Source organism: Eschscholzia californica, unplaced genomic scaffold (genome assembly GCF_041429995.1).
Source record: "Eschscholzia californica isolate CP2 unplaced genomic scaffold, dmEscCali1.0.p SCAF_2, whole genome shotgun sequence".
Taxonomy (NCBI): Eukaryota; Viridiplantae; Streptophyta; class Magnoliopsida; order Ranunculales; family Papaveraceae; genus Eschscholzia; species Eschscholzia californica.
In genome coordinates this window covers 41,616,809-41,633,916 of record NW_028238309.1, presented here as the reverse complement: position 1 = coordinate 41,633,916, position 17,108 = coordinate 41,616,809, and the positions used below count along the sequence as shown (strand labels likewise).

Sequence of the window (17,108 nt, the reverse complement as noted above, 5' to 3'; positions counted from 1 at the left end):
ATGACTGCGTTGTGCCGTAGTCACTTTTCAAAAAAATATATAAAGAAAAACTTTCAGGAAAAATTGTATGTTTTCTTTATATATCATGGATGTATCTCATACTTGCCATATTATGGATGTCAAGTAAACTGTGAGTTAACCTCGATCATATGTCGGTTGATTTCTTTAGTTCTCAATCAAAGATTTTGAAAACAAGGCATATATCGATGTTACTAAGATAAATGCATTAGTTGAAGAGCAAGTATTTCAACACAAATCTCATAAAAAAAAAAAGTATTTCAAAACAAATTAATCATCATCTGCTTTACTAATATATTGGTGGGGAAGAAGCAATCTTGGAATGTATGACAATGGGACTTCTTACGCTGTGAATTCCATCAGACCATACTAACACTGCAGTAGAAATATCACCTACACGCAATCCTTTTCCTACAACACTCACAGTAAAAGACTTCTTCTCCATCAAGGACTTGAATTTCAGAACATTGGGGTTCACTGTCACCTTAATTCTATCATCTGAATATTTGATCATCGCATTATATGTTGAATTAGCTAAACCAACATTTGTTACTGTCCTCTTAAAGTTGATGTTGATGGGCACATTTTCTTCTACTTGAGCACCCAACGATGGATAATTGAGATCTCGTGAAGTTCCTTTGGCACCGGTACACTTGGGGCATATACTGTTTGTTATGAGCTTAACTTTGGTTGAGTCATAACCAAGATCGAATAGCATATTAACATAGTCCTCCAAAAGCGTTTCATAAACAAGACCAGGGTTGACAGCCTTTACAGGATCAATGTGACCAGAACCATAAGCAAATTCACCTTCTTGATTCTTAGTAGTATTCATCACAAAAGCTGAAATGAAACAATAGAAAGTATCATGAATTTCAGTTGGTCTAAGCATAAAAGATTACGACTTTCAAATGAATATATACATACCAGTGGTCATAAGAGCAGATTTAATGGCAGAAGGAGACCACTCAGGATGAAATGTTTTAACGTAAGCTGCTGCTCCAGTCGCATGAGAGCATGACATCGACGTCCCAGACTGTATATTATACTTCACCGATCTTTGTTCATCTCTAACACAAGACATTTCAGCCGCAGGTGAGAATCCGGCCAAAATATCAACCCCAGGGGCAGTTATATCCGGCTGTTATGAGAAAAACTTGGTGGTTAAGTGTGATAAAACTAAATCACCGTCAAATAAGTATATCTATAACAATATGCATGGTAATAGAGGAATACCAACCTTGATAATGTCAGGTAAGATGACATTCGGCCCACGAGAAGAGAAAGAAGCAACTACCGGAGCTTTAGAATCTTGTATAGACTCACTGTTCAAGATGGTTCCTACAGCGTTTTTGCTATTGGGTGAACACAGATTAAGATGGTAATTCGATGAAATAATCGAACTTCACTTTCTTACAAACGTCTAAAATGGAATTACCTGTTGGAGCGAATGTAAGACTTGACTTCTTCTCCACTTTTGTTGCTTAAAAGAGTTCCAGGTAGTGGATAAATGAAGGAACCGTCACGTCCATCAGAAACCATGATGGTTCCTAAAGCTCCACTATGGAAAGCTTCTTGAACTCCATTACCCGAAGTTTGTGGAAGTCCACCACCCGGATATTGGTCACATTTGCTTTCCCCGTCGCATACAACAATCTTCCCCTTCACTAAGTCTTTATCTAAACAGTCCTTTGTACAACTCCTGAAATTTTCCGAGCAGCATAAATAAAATAAATAATAAATTAAATTTTACGGTAAGAAAAATATTCTTTAGTCGATAACTCACCGAGCTTGTTCAATGCTACATTTACTCGAAACATTTGCCCCATACAGAAGTGGAATTTTTGTTCCATTCAACTTGAAGGAATTAATGCCTGTACCCTGACAATCATAAACGATATGGACCCGTCAATTTCTACAACATTTAACCTATACATTTTATGTTCTTTACATTTAATTGTTAGACATAAGAAACTGCAGTTTACCTCAAGTGTATGACCATTTCCTAGCACAACCTTGTCAATGATCCGACGATCTGTACTACTTGCTGCTACAGTTAGCACCCAAGGTGCATTACCGCTTACGGTTCCTCGTTGGGGGCCATTATTACCAGCTGATTGCGAGGTGAGAATGCCTTTCTGTATAGCATGGAAAGAACCAATCGCAATTGGATCCTTGTCGAAGTCACTTGGCATGGAAAGAGACGATGGCAATGGACCTGCTGAGATTGAAATTATGTCAACACCGTCGGCAATTGCATCATCAAAACCTCTCAGAATATCAACATCTTGACAACCGAGGCTTATTGAACAGACTTTGTAAACAGCAATTCTGGCTGAGGGTACTGCACCCCTTGCGTTTCCATTGGCCAACCCAAAGACGCTGGCATCCTTTACTACCCCACCAGCCACAATCGAGGCAGCATGAGTACCATGTCCTGTGAAATCTCTAGCATATAAATCGATGATGCCAAGTTCTGGATAACCCCTTGCACCAATGAGCTTGCTGAAAGTATATTGAAATAAAATCAGTATATATTTATAACCATAAATTGTATCTAAGAAAAGAAAACGTAGGTAGAGTGAACATAGTTACTTGTTGCAGGTGAAATTTTCACCACCTTGACAAACACCTTTCCATTTCTTAGGTGGTGGACCGAATCCTTCGTCTCTAAAGCTCTCCAACTCTGGCCAAATTCCAGTATCAAGTATACCTACGATGGTATCACTTTCAACTGTAGGTACTCGTTTAACAGTCTCCGGAAATCCCATAAAATCCCAAGATCTTGTTGTATGAAGTTGAAGCTTTTGGCTAGGAAACACAGACACGATTCCTTGCATGCCTATAACCACAACCATTTTTTTGAGAAAGCGATTGTATATTGACCAAATTCTGAGAAAGTACTCAAATTACAAAAGGATTACAAATTGATGCAACAAAAAATAAAGGAAAAAAGGGTAAAAAAATGCCAAAACGAAGTTGTTGATATCAGAATCAAGCGAAATTTGAATAGTAGATGTAAAAAGGCGTTCCACTCAAGTTTTTCTAAGAACAACTTCGTTTTTTGGATGTCTTTTTAGTTTGAAGTTGGTTAGGATTAGGAAATCTTAATACTATATAGAGGGGTTCCTCTAAAAGATTTATCCATTCAATTCAATCAATAAAATTCAGCAGCTTCTCTATCTTAGAAAGTTTTCAGTTTTTTCGAGTTTTAACCAACATTTTAAAACTTTACCAAGTTTTTCGCTGCGTGACCTGCGTCAAAAATAATGATTTACATTTCTTGTATGTATAATAAGATTAGTAGCTAGTTACCCGAAAGTTTTTGAACCTCTTGTTCTGTGAGCTTCGCCGCAAATCCATTGAAACTCCTTTTGTAATTATGAACTATAACATCCTCCGCCAAGCTGTATCATCAGTACATGACAATCAATCAAATCCACTAAATAGTTGTGTTTTATGCAAACACTCCAACTGTTAGTCTCAAGTGTACCTACCTTCCTTCTAGAATTTCTTCAAGAATATTTTTGTGGTGAGATGTTGGAGAATACTCACTATGAGTTGGAAGTTCACCCATGTACACAATATGCACCTTCACACACAGTAATAATCAAATTAATATAGAAAATAGCTCAACAAAAAAAAAATATTAACATAGAAAATGAACAAAAAGAGTACCATCATATATACACACACACACATATATATATATATATATATATACATACAGGGGCGAGACCTCGCAGTAGGAACATAAAAAAAAAGGTAAATTTGGTATAAATAAGATGTAATCACTAACAAAAGAAAAAAAAAATCTATATAATAAAACAGAACGGAAAACGCTGACTGGGACAGACATCCTTTCTTAATAAAGGATATTGTCTAGAAGCCCTTTTTAAAATTTGAAATATAGTCCTTCTTAAAAATAAAATAACCTATTTAAATAAATAAATAAAATAACCGTGTCTTTAGAAAAAAAATAACTAATTTAAGAAAAAAAAAAGGAAACAAAAGATATTTCAAGGGTTGAAAAAGAAATTAAAATCTCTCTCAGTAAAATAATAACTAATTTATGAAAAAGAAAATAAAAGAAAATAATACCAAAAAATTAGTGTATCCAGAATATAGTAATAATAAACATGAAAAGTCGGATTAAAAATTCGTCAAATGTGATTAATACAACTGTCCGCGCCCTGGGGCATGCGATATACCCTAGTATATATATATATATTATATATATTATATAAAACACAATGGTGTTTTTTGAGGCGGACCGTAGATTTATGTTTTGGATATTCACGTCCGTCCGATATTGATCAAGAATTGTCTAATCTGACCACTAAAATTGAATTTCAAACCCACTAAAACAGAAATTCCTTAATTCTCTCCCACCTTTTCGATAACTACCCACAAAAAACCACGACATTCCACAACCAAAATTGAATTTCAAACCCACTAAAACAGAAGTTCCTTAATTCTCTCCCATTTTTTTATAACTACCCACAAAAAACCAAAACTACCTAACATGCATATAGAAATTTCCGTGACCATAGGGCACGGGCTATACCCTAGTATATATATATAACAAAAAGTTACACAAGAGGCTATTTTAAAAGCTAGTCAAAATACAGAGGTTCGAATCTCTGACATTCAATGCGTTAGACAAGGAACACAACCACTGAGAGAAAGGAAGCCATAGCTTACAGATTTCATACAAAAATTTCTAAATTCCAGCCGAGCAATGGCTCAGGTTCTAAATTCCAGCCTGGGTAATGGCTCAGGCTAGTCTACAGACGAGTCTGCGCCTGTATATATATATATATATATATATATATATATATATATATATTAAAAGTTGCTGATTTAGAGAGAGAGAGAGAGCACCTTTCTTTCATCAGTAACAACAGCATCGGAACCAATGGTTATCGAAACAAGTAACAACAAAAAAGATGAGCGTAGCCGACTAAGTTCCATTGTTGATTGTTGTACAAAAAAGATGATGGGTCTCTTTGTATTTATATTGAACTTCAGAATATTCAAGTCAAAGATTTAAAGTGTGATGATCAATTTACAGAAAAATAAATGGTACAATTATTCAACATTTTCCATTTATAAAGATTCTTGTATTAATGAAAATGACTATTTTTAATGGGTCAAAAGTTATTCCAATATCTCACAAAGTAAAAAGGAAAAAAGTTTGGCAATTATTAGTAGGAAATCTATTTCCTATAAGACAATGTTTGACTAAGTTATGTAGATGTTAGAGATTTTCCTTTTGAGAAATGATAGAGAACAAGAAAGACATTGGATGTATGTCTAGAGTATGTCTGGATTTTCTTATTCTCTATCATTTTTCTTACCATTTATAAAGATTCTTGTATTAACCAGTCAAAAAGGAGTTTATGAAAATTTGATGATTTTTTATTTAATATAAGTGTATTTTTTTTCGAAAGATTTTTTATTTAATATGGATTCTCCTAAATGTGATCTTCATATAGGAGGGAGGGAGTAATAGTCTTTTTTTTTAAGTCAATTGGCGACACATTTAGGAGATTTCATACAAAAATTTCTAAATTCCAGGCAGGCAATGGCTCAGGTTCTAAATTCCAGCCTGGGCAATGGCTCAGGCTAGTCTACAGACGACGACAATTTAGCCAATATGAAGATCACATTTAGGAGAATCCATATTAAATAGAAAATCTTTCAAGAAAATCTTTTTTTTATTTAATAAAGTTACATGTATTCCCAGTTTTATTGTAAGTCAATTAGCGACATATTTAGCCAATAACAATTTTCGCGCTAGTAGCTAATAAATCAAGGCATTGGCCAGGCCTCCTTTCGTCGGAAAAAAAAAATATTTGACAAGTAAAGAAGGAAATTTTTTTACTCCAACTACAGCAAGGATGCATGTTAATAAAAACCATTTGGTATTTTGGTGTCCCTTTATAAAAATGATCTTGGCAAATAATGGTGACAATGTTAGGCATCTTCCAATGTGATGAAATAGTATCAATAAATTGATATAGTGAAGAACAAGGATTCATTCAACTTTAAAAAATCAAGAAGCCAAGTTCCAAATTTTAAACTTACAAGATAGGGTTTTTCAAAAGTAAAAGATTCAAGAACTCACCAATCTAAAATTCCAAAAACCAGTTCTGAAATATTCTAAATCGATTTCAGACAAATTTAACTTCAACAGGTTGAATATTTTATCACCAAACAGTCTAATCTAGAAGAAAATAAAGATCCATCAAAAAAAATATAGAAAAGCTAAACAGAGTTGCATCACAAACCATACCTTCAGACTCCACTAAGACAAATCCCTTCTTGTTTCAAAATTGAAATAGTGTAAGACAAACCCCTTCTTGTTTGAAATTGAAATAGTGGAACCAATCTATTGATTCTTGGACTTCAATAACCTATGAGTTGAATGAATTGCCCCTTCTTGTTATTTATTGTTGAGTGACCACTTCAGGGTGATTTTCTCCCCCCAAACAGTTTCCCCCCACCATACGTTCTCCTTTTTTGCATACTTCCAAATTCCATGGATAATTCAAGAGGAAAACAACCGACAATAAAAAAAAAGTCATATATCTCTTGCATTTTGGAGTAAGTAGTAGTATTATATGCACAACTAAAATTTTATAAACAAAATAGAACATTAAATTTTTACTGACAGTAGGAAATCGTACGTAATAGAATTAACGTGGCAATGGAATAAGTGATGAGGTTAACCGTTACTAAGAAAATATACTAGTGTTGGTAATGCATCTTGAACTATATTTTTTGACATTTTGAGCAATGTTCCGTCATTAAAAAAGCGTATTTCCCACAATTTTGACTTGTGGTCTGTTTACCCAAAACAAACTCAAGCCCGTTCACTCAAAATAACTTCATTGTAGTCTTACATTTTTTTTCAAGAAAATTTTGAGGATACCCCAAAATTCCACTAGACATTGGACGTGGGTAGTTGGATTTGCCCAATAATTTTCTGAGCTGATTGGGCAGAATCCAGCCGTCCATATTAGATTAGAGCTATATTTTGGCCTTAGTTTTTGCACAATCCATCACCTTTGTATTTTTAGTGAGCCCAATAGCTTCTCCGACTTCTTCCATTTTGAGACTGAGTGAAAAAAATAAAATATAGGATGACACGGAATACATTTTATTTATACAAATTGTCCACATATCATGGTTTCAGATATTCTACACGTCGTAAATTAAAGTTTATTTTTCTACAAATTTTAGACTAGCCCTCCCTACCTGAAAATCATGGTCTGATTAGGGACAAAACACGATTGAGAATCAAGGGAGGCCAATATGGAAGCAGCAATTCGATCTTTTTATTAATTTTAGAACGATATCATATTCATTTTACCCTTAAAACGCTTTATCCATAAACACAAAATCAGAAAATTTGAAAAATTACCTCAATATGATATAAGTAGCCATGAAGTGATCAAAGTCTATGGTAACAGACCCGCTCTTAGCCGTTTCTACGCTGGCACTTACAAAGAAAAAATAACAGTAGATAGAAAATAACATCGAACTCAACTTTGGAAATGCACCTGGGGATCCATAAAACGTTACAAACTGTTTCTTTCTATTCACTGTTATTTCTCTTTATAAGTACCGGCACAGAAGACAGATCTAAATTGAGTGTTTTGTTCCAATATACTATTAACAGCATCAATAACAGGTTTAAATGGCCCTGAGCCATTTTGTTTAACTTGATTGTTATTGGGTTCATTTTGCTTCTTGGAGAGCTGGATCAAGAAGTGGAAGGGTTTCACGATTTTTGAATGGGAAAGTGAAGGAAGGGTAAGAGAATAGTTCAATATATTGGCTTTTATATAGTTGTTGAATAAATTACTTTTTTTTTTGTTGAACTGAGTTTTAATAAATTACTTAGTAACGAAGAATATTAGTATTAGTTACAAACACATCGTCCACGAAAATGAAAGGAAACAACTTTCACGTTCCCAACAACTTTAGTTTTAAAGTTGATTGCGATTTTGTCTCTTGTTTAGTAAAAACTGCAAAGAAATTTTCAAGTTCCCATCAATGTTGTGACCTAGTTTAAGTACTAATTGACTCCCACTTTGGTTCTTGTTTGACAAAAACTAGAAGGAAAACAAATCAAGAATGCCAGAGAAAGCTACTTCTAACTAACATTATCTCCAAGTCTCACTAATGGAGACTCCTTGGTTATGCATGCTGTCATGACATTTCTTGTGGGAGTGTTTCAGATTTGAATTTAAACTATTAATCCGAATTGTAAGAGTAGATTTGCATCAAAGTTGAATCTAATTAGTCTTAGTTTCAGATCAATTCTGTTTAGAAACTTGAATATTTATTTCAGGCCGTTCATCTATCAATCTGATTTACTTTTACATTGTTTCCCCACCAAAAAGGAAAACTCATTCTATCTAATCCTTGGTTGAACAGTATAAATTGATATTGTTCTAACATGTGTAAATCGGTTGAGAACATACACGGGGTGGATGGAATGACAGAAAACAATGTTATAATTTATATGCACTATAGTATATAACATAAAGCTCTCATAATATTGAACATCTTTGTAACCCAAACGCCGAAAATAACCGGCTTATTAAACCCCTTGGAGGTGGTAGAGCTTCTTCGTCTTTATCTTCCTCTACTTCGTCACGATCGACTGACTCTGCATCGCCACCATTTTCGTCGCTCTTGTTTTCTGCAATATCATCTTTGCTTAAATCGTTTCCAACATCTGCAATTTCCCCGGGTTTCTTGTCGAAAAGTCCTTGAAATTGCTTCTTCGTTCTCGCCTCAACTTCCTATTTTCACGTTAACCGCATTGTTTATATATAGGAAAACTTTCAGTCTGAAGCTCGTGATAAATTAAGAATGGGTGAAGGAGCACTCACATGTTCCTTTTGTTTGAGCTTTTTAAGTGCAGCTGTTGCATCAGATTCTGAAGATTTATCGATGGTTATCATCTATTCAGAAAATAAAACGATCAGATTCTACTTACAAATGGTTCTTCACTATGACGAATGGGAAAAATATCTTCCTTTTTGTACAAACAAAAATGTTAAGGAAGAGAAGCAGGAAAGCGCCTACCTTGTTAAAATCAGTCCTTGCTTCCTCAAAATCTCCAGCTGACATATAGGCCATACCACGACGATAGAGAGCTTTAACGTGTACAGGATTTGCATCTAATACCTGCATCGCTCTCATGGAAATAGATATACAAGTTAGAAACGGTATGGACGATTTGCTTAAAGTTTGAAATTGTGGGATCGTGATCTGAAAATGGATTCCTCTCAATTTCAGGAAAGATAAGGGTTCATTTCATAAACAAAATTGAAAGGTAAGTGGACAGAAATTATAGAAATCCAACTCTGGTGGTTTGCTTGCATACCTTGTTACATGTGTCGATGGATTTTCTACATTCGCCCATTTTTAGGTAGCAGGCAGCCACATTTAGAAGCAAAGAGTTCTGCAACCATCAATATGAAAAATCATATAACATATAATTCCAGTAACAACAGAGATCAGTTTATCTGAAGGATAATAGGTAAACAATATCTTCCTAGTCCAAAAACTAACAAAGTAGAAGACTAAGCCACAATAACCTGCAAGTTCCTTTCATTGAAGTTATAGAAATGAACATACCCTTGAGTTCAAAAATATTTTGCCTTCCTCGTCATCTTGTGGATTGACATGATTGTATTCTCGAAGCACCTGTTGGGTGAAAATCAGAATTGACACAATCCATAATTTAATTAAAATTTAATTTACGAAATTTATGTAGAATGTAGATGAATCTTGTAGTACTAGCATACTAGGTTAATAGGTTATGGATGGACCCGTCACCACTATATGCCGTTACAAACAAAATCTACGTGGAGCTTGTCTATGAGAATAAAATTAGGCCTGTGCCACAATTTTAATCTTCTGTAGCATGGTGAAATTTTGCATCCATGGAGTCACTTACAACTGGTAAGCATCTTATTTGTAACATTGACAGAAATTGGTTGAATTTCTCGTCGCCATATTCATGCTGATGAAAATAAGTAGCAAAAGGAAGAAAATATCACATGCCTTCTCATATTTTGTCTTGGCTAGTTCAAACTTTCCTTCTTTAAAAAGTCGGTTGCCCTGAAAATTGAAAAATGCACATTATGCACTACGTAGGTAAAAGTTTCCACCATAAAAAAAAAAACAATTAACCCACCACGGCCACCACATAAACATGACATACAAGTCTGCAACTATTCAAGATTTACATCAAAATTATTACATATGATAACAACTGAATACGAATATATGCTAAAAAGAAGAAACACTCAGCAAGAAGGGGCATTTTGCTTCATTACTACGACGAGCGAAAGATACTCTAAAAATGAAGAAGATGAAGAATTCTAACTTCATACCGTGCTTTTTATTTTATCGGCTTCTGCCATTATACTTGCGAAGCTTAAACCAGTCCAATCCTGTAAATTGATCAGAATAAACAAAGAGTGAAAGAGTAATTGTTTGTCAGCTTGGAACACCTAAAGTTTGCACAGATATCTTATAGGTAAGCAACAATGCATGATATTGTAAGTTTTCACATTAGGTAAATGAATTATGGGCCTAAGTGCAGGTGCTCTTAAATGAAGATCGTAAATATGTAAAAGGAAAAGAGGAAACAGAATCTGAAGCCAAAGCAAGATGGTACCTTAGGCATTTCAAAACCAAGAAGCTCAATTTCCCATTGGACATGCGCACCTTCCGGGACAGTTGCAGGCCTGGCACACAAATGAAAATTTGTAAAAAGTACCTTCTGAATGATTTCTGAATGATATTGTAAGTTTTCTGAATGATTCCTTATTTCATACAATTAACAGTTTGTATTCTTGGCCCTACAATATGTAGATGAAACTGAGTTGGAAAAGAAGAAACCTTGAGAACTTGTCATATGCATAATCCGGAGGGCATGTCACAAGAGCTATCTCTCCAGGAAGCATTAGCCGAACAGACATTTCAAGTCCTTCAGGTACCTATTATTCAAAAGTACATCTCATAGTAAGGTTTCTACAGAAAAACATAACTATTAACAATGGATGCGTGCCATATACAAGTTCACAATCTACAACCAGGATCAATATCACATGGGCCACACTCATCATTTCACTTTCTTATTTACCACGTCTGTCTTTCACAACTTGACTAAATTTTGGGAACGTAACCAACTTGAAAAAGAGAACATGGATTGAAAAACTCACAAGGCCTTCTCCCGAACCGAACTCTAGATGCTGACCGTCATTGTCAACCCTTGTATCATAGAACACCGTCTTGTCTTCATTTAGAAGCATACCCTTGTAATGAATACGTAGGAGGCTGTCATGAAGAGGACAATCCATAGGAAACTCACCTAATAACTCCAAATGAGACCAAAAATGTGAATGTCATGAATTTTAGAAATATGTCTGAACACAAGGAAGTAGAAACTTTATATACAACTATATCAGTATAAGCAGTGCAAGAATCGGGCATTCCAAGGTAATAAGCTACTTCTACAACAAATGTTTATCAAGTTAGGCAATGACAGAACTCAGAAGAACATCAATTAAGTGCACAATTAACAAAATTTCTATGCAGCTGAGCGAGCGAACGAGCAAGCTAAGTTATCCACAACAAAACTCTGGTGTAGCTGAGCGAGCAAGCTAGGTTATCCACAACATAGCCAACCTGTTCTAGTCTGTTACCAGGTCGTTCTAAGAATTCTTTTTTCTTTTCCCCTCACTTTTGCATGCAAAAGTTTTCCTATATCTGACCTTACAGAATTGTAGGCATGCTGAGAATATATACTACATCTCTTAGGCTCGAGAAGAAACTATTACTGTAAACTTCTAACAACATGCCCCATATTACCATTCTACTAGCACTTAGAAATGTGGAATGAATCGATGGAAGAAAGTAAGAAAGACAAGCATCTCATATGAAAACAAAATTGGGTAGAGTATAATACTTCTCTTCGAGTTCAGTCTACTTTCTAACACTTGAGACTTAGAACTCATACCTTTCCCATCACGAATGCGACGTTTTATGAGACGACCATCACCAAGCATGTCCCTCACCTGTAATTATGTAGATTGAGATCTAATATAAGTTCACTCCTAGTACATATATCTGCCTGAAAAGAGAGTAGAGGATAACATACTAATGATTGATAGTCAAAAACAAAGTTACATTGTATGGGGAAGAAAACTTGGAAAAATACTAATTAAACCAGATGAATTGAATACTAAATAATGAGTGTCACATAACAGTATAACCTCGCAAACAGAAGTTCTCTGCATTGATGTAGGCAAAATCATCCGACTGAGGTTTTTCAATAACTCAACTTTAAAATGTTGAGCATTTTATTCATTTAAAAAGGAGAAAAAAAAGTGTGAAAAGAAGAAACACATTGTAGCTACTAGTAATATTCTCAAGAGTAGATGAATTAGCGTGAGTAACAAAAGAATACCTGAATAAAGTGAACTAGCTCAACTTCGAACTGAACTTCTTCATAACCTTCTATAACTGGCATTAAAGGAGATTGAGTTAAGTATTTACTGCTAACATATATTATAGCCTTCTCTCCTCGCGCCATTGTTCCAATACCCATCTCAAGACCTTTTGGTACCTAAACTAATGATAAGAAATAAAACATTTAAAACGTACTTAAAAAAGGGCTAGAGTATAATCAATAAACAAAGAAAACAGAAAGCCTTTAGTGTACCAATTTGCATACTCCACATTTGAAGAAGCAACAAAAAAAAGAATTCTGGAATCCATTTTACAAACCTCAGCTTTTCCAAATGTAAAGAAAAATGGTTCCCCTTGTGTATGTGAAATAATTAATTTTCCATTGAGTGTCTTCGCAGAAATCCTGAAAACAACAATACATGTTTAAGGAGAATTTTCAAACTGGTCTTAAACAATATAGTTCTAGTAATAGTCACATAACTCATACATATAACTCTTGCAAAGTTAGATTGGGATTGCTCAACTAACATGACCAGGGACCTATGTTGTCGAAGGCGTTGACTAGGCGCTCAAAGTGACAGGTTGTTAAGGGTGTCGCCTCCTGTAGAGGTGAATTCCCCTTGCTTCCATGATTTCTTCTAGAGTTCTATTTCTCTTCACTTTTCTTACTCCCGTTTTCCATTCTCTATCTTTTTGCTTCTTCTTAAATCAGTTTCAGCAGCCTATACCTGTTTTTTCTTCTTTTTCTTCTTCACTTTTTTTTTTTCTTTCTTCCTTCTTTAGGGTCATGTTCGACTAAACATTGAGCACCTCACTGTTTAGTCGAACAACAATCAAGTGTTTCACTCTCAAACAGCCAACACCTCACTGTTTTTTCTTCTTCTTATCTTTTTTCCGCTTCTTATATGTTTTCATTATTTTACTGTTTCACATACAAACTAGTTATTAGACATTATGAATTGGTTTCCACTTCTTTTTTTCTGAAATATGAATTGGTTTGCACTTATGAACTTGGAGATTAGGAGATATGAATGGGTTTGCACTTATGAATTGGTGTACATAGGATGATAAACTAGGAAGGTACTGCCTTTCTTTGTAGATACAATATTTCATAATCTCTAATTTATACATGTATCTGAACTTCCAACAATGCAAATATCAGAGCATAAACTTATAGTTCAGAGAAAGCATGTTCATTATGCCCCAAAATAAAGAATTGATCCAAAATTTAGAATAATTATGTGTGCAGCTGAACTGAAAGAGCTTATTCTATAAATACTAAGAGATCAAAGATCTACCAAGCTTTTATCTCATATGGCTCCCTTGGGGTTTCCCATCCCTCCCCTTCATTTATTACCTGCCCAGATAGAGGAATCATCATATAAATGCATCCACACACAAAAAAAAAACATGTCTCTTATATTTCTACTTGCTCCTTATTGTTTTAACCTTTGGATTTGGTTCCTTTAATCATATGGCTTTCATGCAGCATTTGAATCTTGTAAATTCCATTTTCTTCCGATTCTCAATGAAGAAAAGTATTTTGCTAATTCTAACATGAAAAAAGAATTTTGCTAATTTAATTAAATCCAAAGAAGAAACTAGTCTTATTGTAACCAAACTAGGAATAGGAATCAAGTCTTCGATTTTGGCTATCAAGAGGCCATGAAATAAACACATAAATTCATACATAAGGGAATTTAAAATGAAGTTGGTGGTGATATTTTCACCTAGCAAACATTCATGAATTGGTCGTGCACACTGGCGTAAGTAGAAACAAAATTGGTGGCCAAAATGATATAATCTGCAATTCTTGTAAATCATGCACAATTGGGATGATATTTTAACTGCAATTATTTAGCCTGGCCTACTATTACTGTCCAAAAACAAGAATACAAGATATCTTATTGTCCGAAACAAACATCTGGGTAATCAACTTATCTGGTGATTTTATTAAAAGTAATTCATTATTTAATCTTTTTAGTTTCAATACCTTCTTCACAACTCCTAAATCCTCAGTTACAACCTGAAAAAACAACATATAAACACATTCAGATCTGAAAAGAGAATGTTTTATTATCTTGCATAGCTACCAAGTTTAGAAGTAGAAAAAGAGGCTGGACGCCCAAGCATGCAATCAAATGATAGATTGTATATCACCAATTACTCGGAAATATGGTATGTATGGCAGAAAATAATAGTATTTACCTTGACTTTAAAGAAATCTATTAGCTCAACCTCAAAATGAAGCTCATCGTGTTTGGGAAAGCTATCTGAAATAGCAACTGGGCAATCAACCTCTCCATAGTGCAGTTCAGGTTTCATCTTGAACTGCAAGAATTAAAAAAGTATGTGAAAAGGAATAGTTGAAAAAGATCTAAAGAGTGCAACTGAGAGTCCAACGGTAACAAACATTGTCAAGAAATCTTTTTTCTCATACTGATGCTGTTTCGGCAGACCTTTTCATGTATTGACCTTATGAGAACAGAATTGTCAGTATAATGTATAAACTTGTAACGCAACAAATACCATTGCTACTTCACCCTTCAACATGGTAGGAATTCCTTCTAACAACCCCAGAATAATCTTGCTTTTTCCCAGGACTTGTCTTACTGGATTACCTTTGCCTGTTACAAGGAGTAACACGTCCAATTACCGTATTAGTTTCTAAAAGAACACGGAAAATACAATTGTTACAATCATTTCCCACATCGTCTGAAACAAACTGGTCACCCTCAATCCACATAACGTGGGCATATCCTTTTGGTTTAGTTGGCAAATAAGAAATAGCTTAAATTTTATTTTGTGATTTGTACCAATATAGTAAACCTACAAACAACAGAAATAAAAGATAATGCCAAGAATACACCTCAAGAATTTGTCCTAATCATATCTAAACACAGCTCGAAAAGCAAACTTCAAGGGGCTTTGAGGAAAATGGAAGACGTAATTGTAACTTCTAAGCTGAGAAATGTAACTTGAAAGAAAGATCACTTTGAGACTAACACATTCTTTAAACATTAAATATAATAACCCTGTTCCGGTACCTAATCGTTTAGAAATGTAGTAGCCAATTGAGTTCCATTTTGATCATTATCCTTCAATGACCAGTAGTAGATTTGATGCCTAGCATATGATTGTGCCTTGGTCAAGTTACATTATCACATAGAGGCCTGGCTACTACTGGCTAGTATGCCAAACCAGGAAGACAAAATTCTTGAACAATGAAGAGATCAATCAGGTGATATAGTAATAATTTCTCCTTGTTTACATTCAAATACCTTACCAGCGATTCAATTGAAAAAACATCACATCTTTACAAGATCATGGTCTAATATTTCTCTTCAGAAATTTGAAAACAGAATTAATGACTTTACCCCCATGTTCTGATCGTGTTGACTGAACAACGACACCTTCTAATGTTCTGATTGTGGAATGATAAATAACCTGCAAACAAATATTCACCATCAAATTATTATTCAACTATTCCTTTTCGTCCTCTAATGAACTAAGATACTAAATGAATTAGAGTAAAAATTCCAATTCCAAGGAACTAAATTCTAATATGCAAATACATGTCATTTTCAAAGTCCCCATATAAGCTGATCCCCCTAGGCTTCCTTCCCTCACCCTTCATAGTTCCACAAAAGCAAAGGCACCATAGCTACTTATACAATTCATGTTTCATCTGAAAAACAAAGCCTTCTTCTAATTTCTAGCACAACTATTGCTATCCTGAATAAGTTTCTACGACTACGGCGTTCGACCTAAATGTGCAAATATCATGTAATTTATGCAACCGTTGATCCAATTTAGAAGAATTTGAGTTGCTGGAGGAGAATTAAATGACAATACCTGATTACCATCTTCGGGTTTTGCAGTGCCACCGCCTGGTCTTATCTCAGCTTTCATCAAACTTCCCGGCACAACTTTCTTTCTCCTAGTAATCGGAAAGAAATGGTGAAATTCAAGCTAAGTAATTCTTATCTGAAGTATAATAGATGAAAATACCTCTTCTCTTTCTCTTCATCGATAGGTGATTTCTTCTTTTTTCCTACAAATTCTTGATTCTGATCTTCACTTGCCATTTTTCTCTTCAGATAATGAAATTAACAACACAAAATTGAAGTTGAATTAGCTTAGTTTGGTTGAAGATAACTTTCGGGGACCAAAGATCAGAAACCCTAATAATAAGTGTTTCTGATCGAGTTCAAGTTACTAAGAACGATGAAGTATCTGCTAGTAAAAAATGCAATTGTAAAGAGAGAGAGTTAGGTCACCTAAAGCCAACTGGAAAAGTGGGTGTTGGTGGTAATTAGGAGAGGGCTGCCCCACCCTGTATCATGTGTAGGGGTGGGATTTTGGCGCGGCAGCCCGGGGCGCGCCCATGCCCACAATACTCCGCAGGCGCGCAGTGAACGAGCCGGTAAAACTAGCCAGCCCGATAAATCCTAAGCGGACGGACATGAGCATATTGCCTACCTGGCATTCCGCCCGAGCCCATCCGTTTAGGTTGCCCGACAGACTGTATCCGTTTGTTTAGTGTTTAAGGCCCGTCAGTTAACTTGCCCAAACAAACCCACCCA

The 17,108-nt window shown here is 35.0% G+C and overlaps 2 protein-coding genes across 10 annotated transcripts; both read right to left on the bottom strand.

Annotated features, from left to right (window-relative positions):
• Positions 1-207: 207 nt before the first annotated feature.
• Positions 208-6,758, bottom strand: LOC147558003 (subtilisin-like protease SBT4.3). Of its 8 annotated transcripts, none has more exons than XM_086659566.1 (11): positions 6,317-6,758; positions 4,903-5,043; positions 3,516-3,610; positions 3,334-3,425; positions 2,614-2,860; positions 2,004-2,523; positions 1,805-1,899; positions 1,457-1,720; positions 1,259-1,373; positions 946-1,159; positions 208-861 (listed from the first exon to the last, which is right to left on the bottom strand). In XM_086659566.1, the coding sequence occupies exons 2-11, from the start codon at positions 4,990-4,992 to the stop codon at positions 308-310; spliced, it is 2,286 nt and encodes a 761-aa protein (XP_086515692.1). In that variant the 5' UTR covers positions 4,993-5,043; positions 6,317-6,758; the 3' UTR covers positions 208-307. The 8 variants fall into 8 exon arrangements, with proteins under 8 accessions (XP_086515692.1, XP_086515690.1, XP_086515691.1 ...); XM_086659564.1 differs by having other exon boundaries at positions 6,330-6,692; XM_086659565.1 differs by having other exon boundaries at positions 4,903-5,495; positions 5,756-6,588.
• Positions 6,759-8,306: 1,548 nt separating this feature from the next.
• PAS1 (FKBP-type peptidyl-prolyl cis-trans isomerase family protein) lies at positions 8,307-16,920 on the bottom strand. 2 transcript variants are annotated; one of them, XM_086659562.1, is made up of 20 exons: positions 16,534-16,920; positions 16,378-16,462; positions 15,900-15,969; positions 15,052-15,149; positions 14,731-14,853; positions 14,516-14,548; positions 13,821-13,879; positions 12,841-12,925; positions 12,521-12,679; positions 12,071-12,128; positions 11,274-11,422; positions 10,951-11,048; positions 10,727-10,796; positions 10,440-10,499; positions 10,108-10,164; positions 9,679-9,747; positions 9,425-9,502; positions 9,124-9,225; positions 8,928-8,999; positions 8,307-8,837 (listed from the first exon to the last, which is right to left on the bottom strand). In XM_086659562.1, the coding sequence occupies exons 1-20, from the start codon at positions 16,608-16,610 to the stop codon at positions 8,583-8,585; spliced, it is 1,857 nt and encodes a 618-aa protein (XP_086515688.1). In that variant the 5' UTR covers positions 16,611-16,920; the 3' UTR covers positions 8,307-8,582. The 2 variants fall into 2 exon arrangements, with proteins under 2 accessions (XP_086515688.1, XP_086515689.1); XM_086659563.1 differs by having other exon boundaries at positions 14,936-15,149; positions 16,534-16,813.
• Positions 16,921-17,108: the final 188 nt, after the last annotated feature.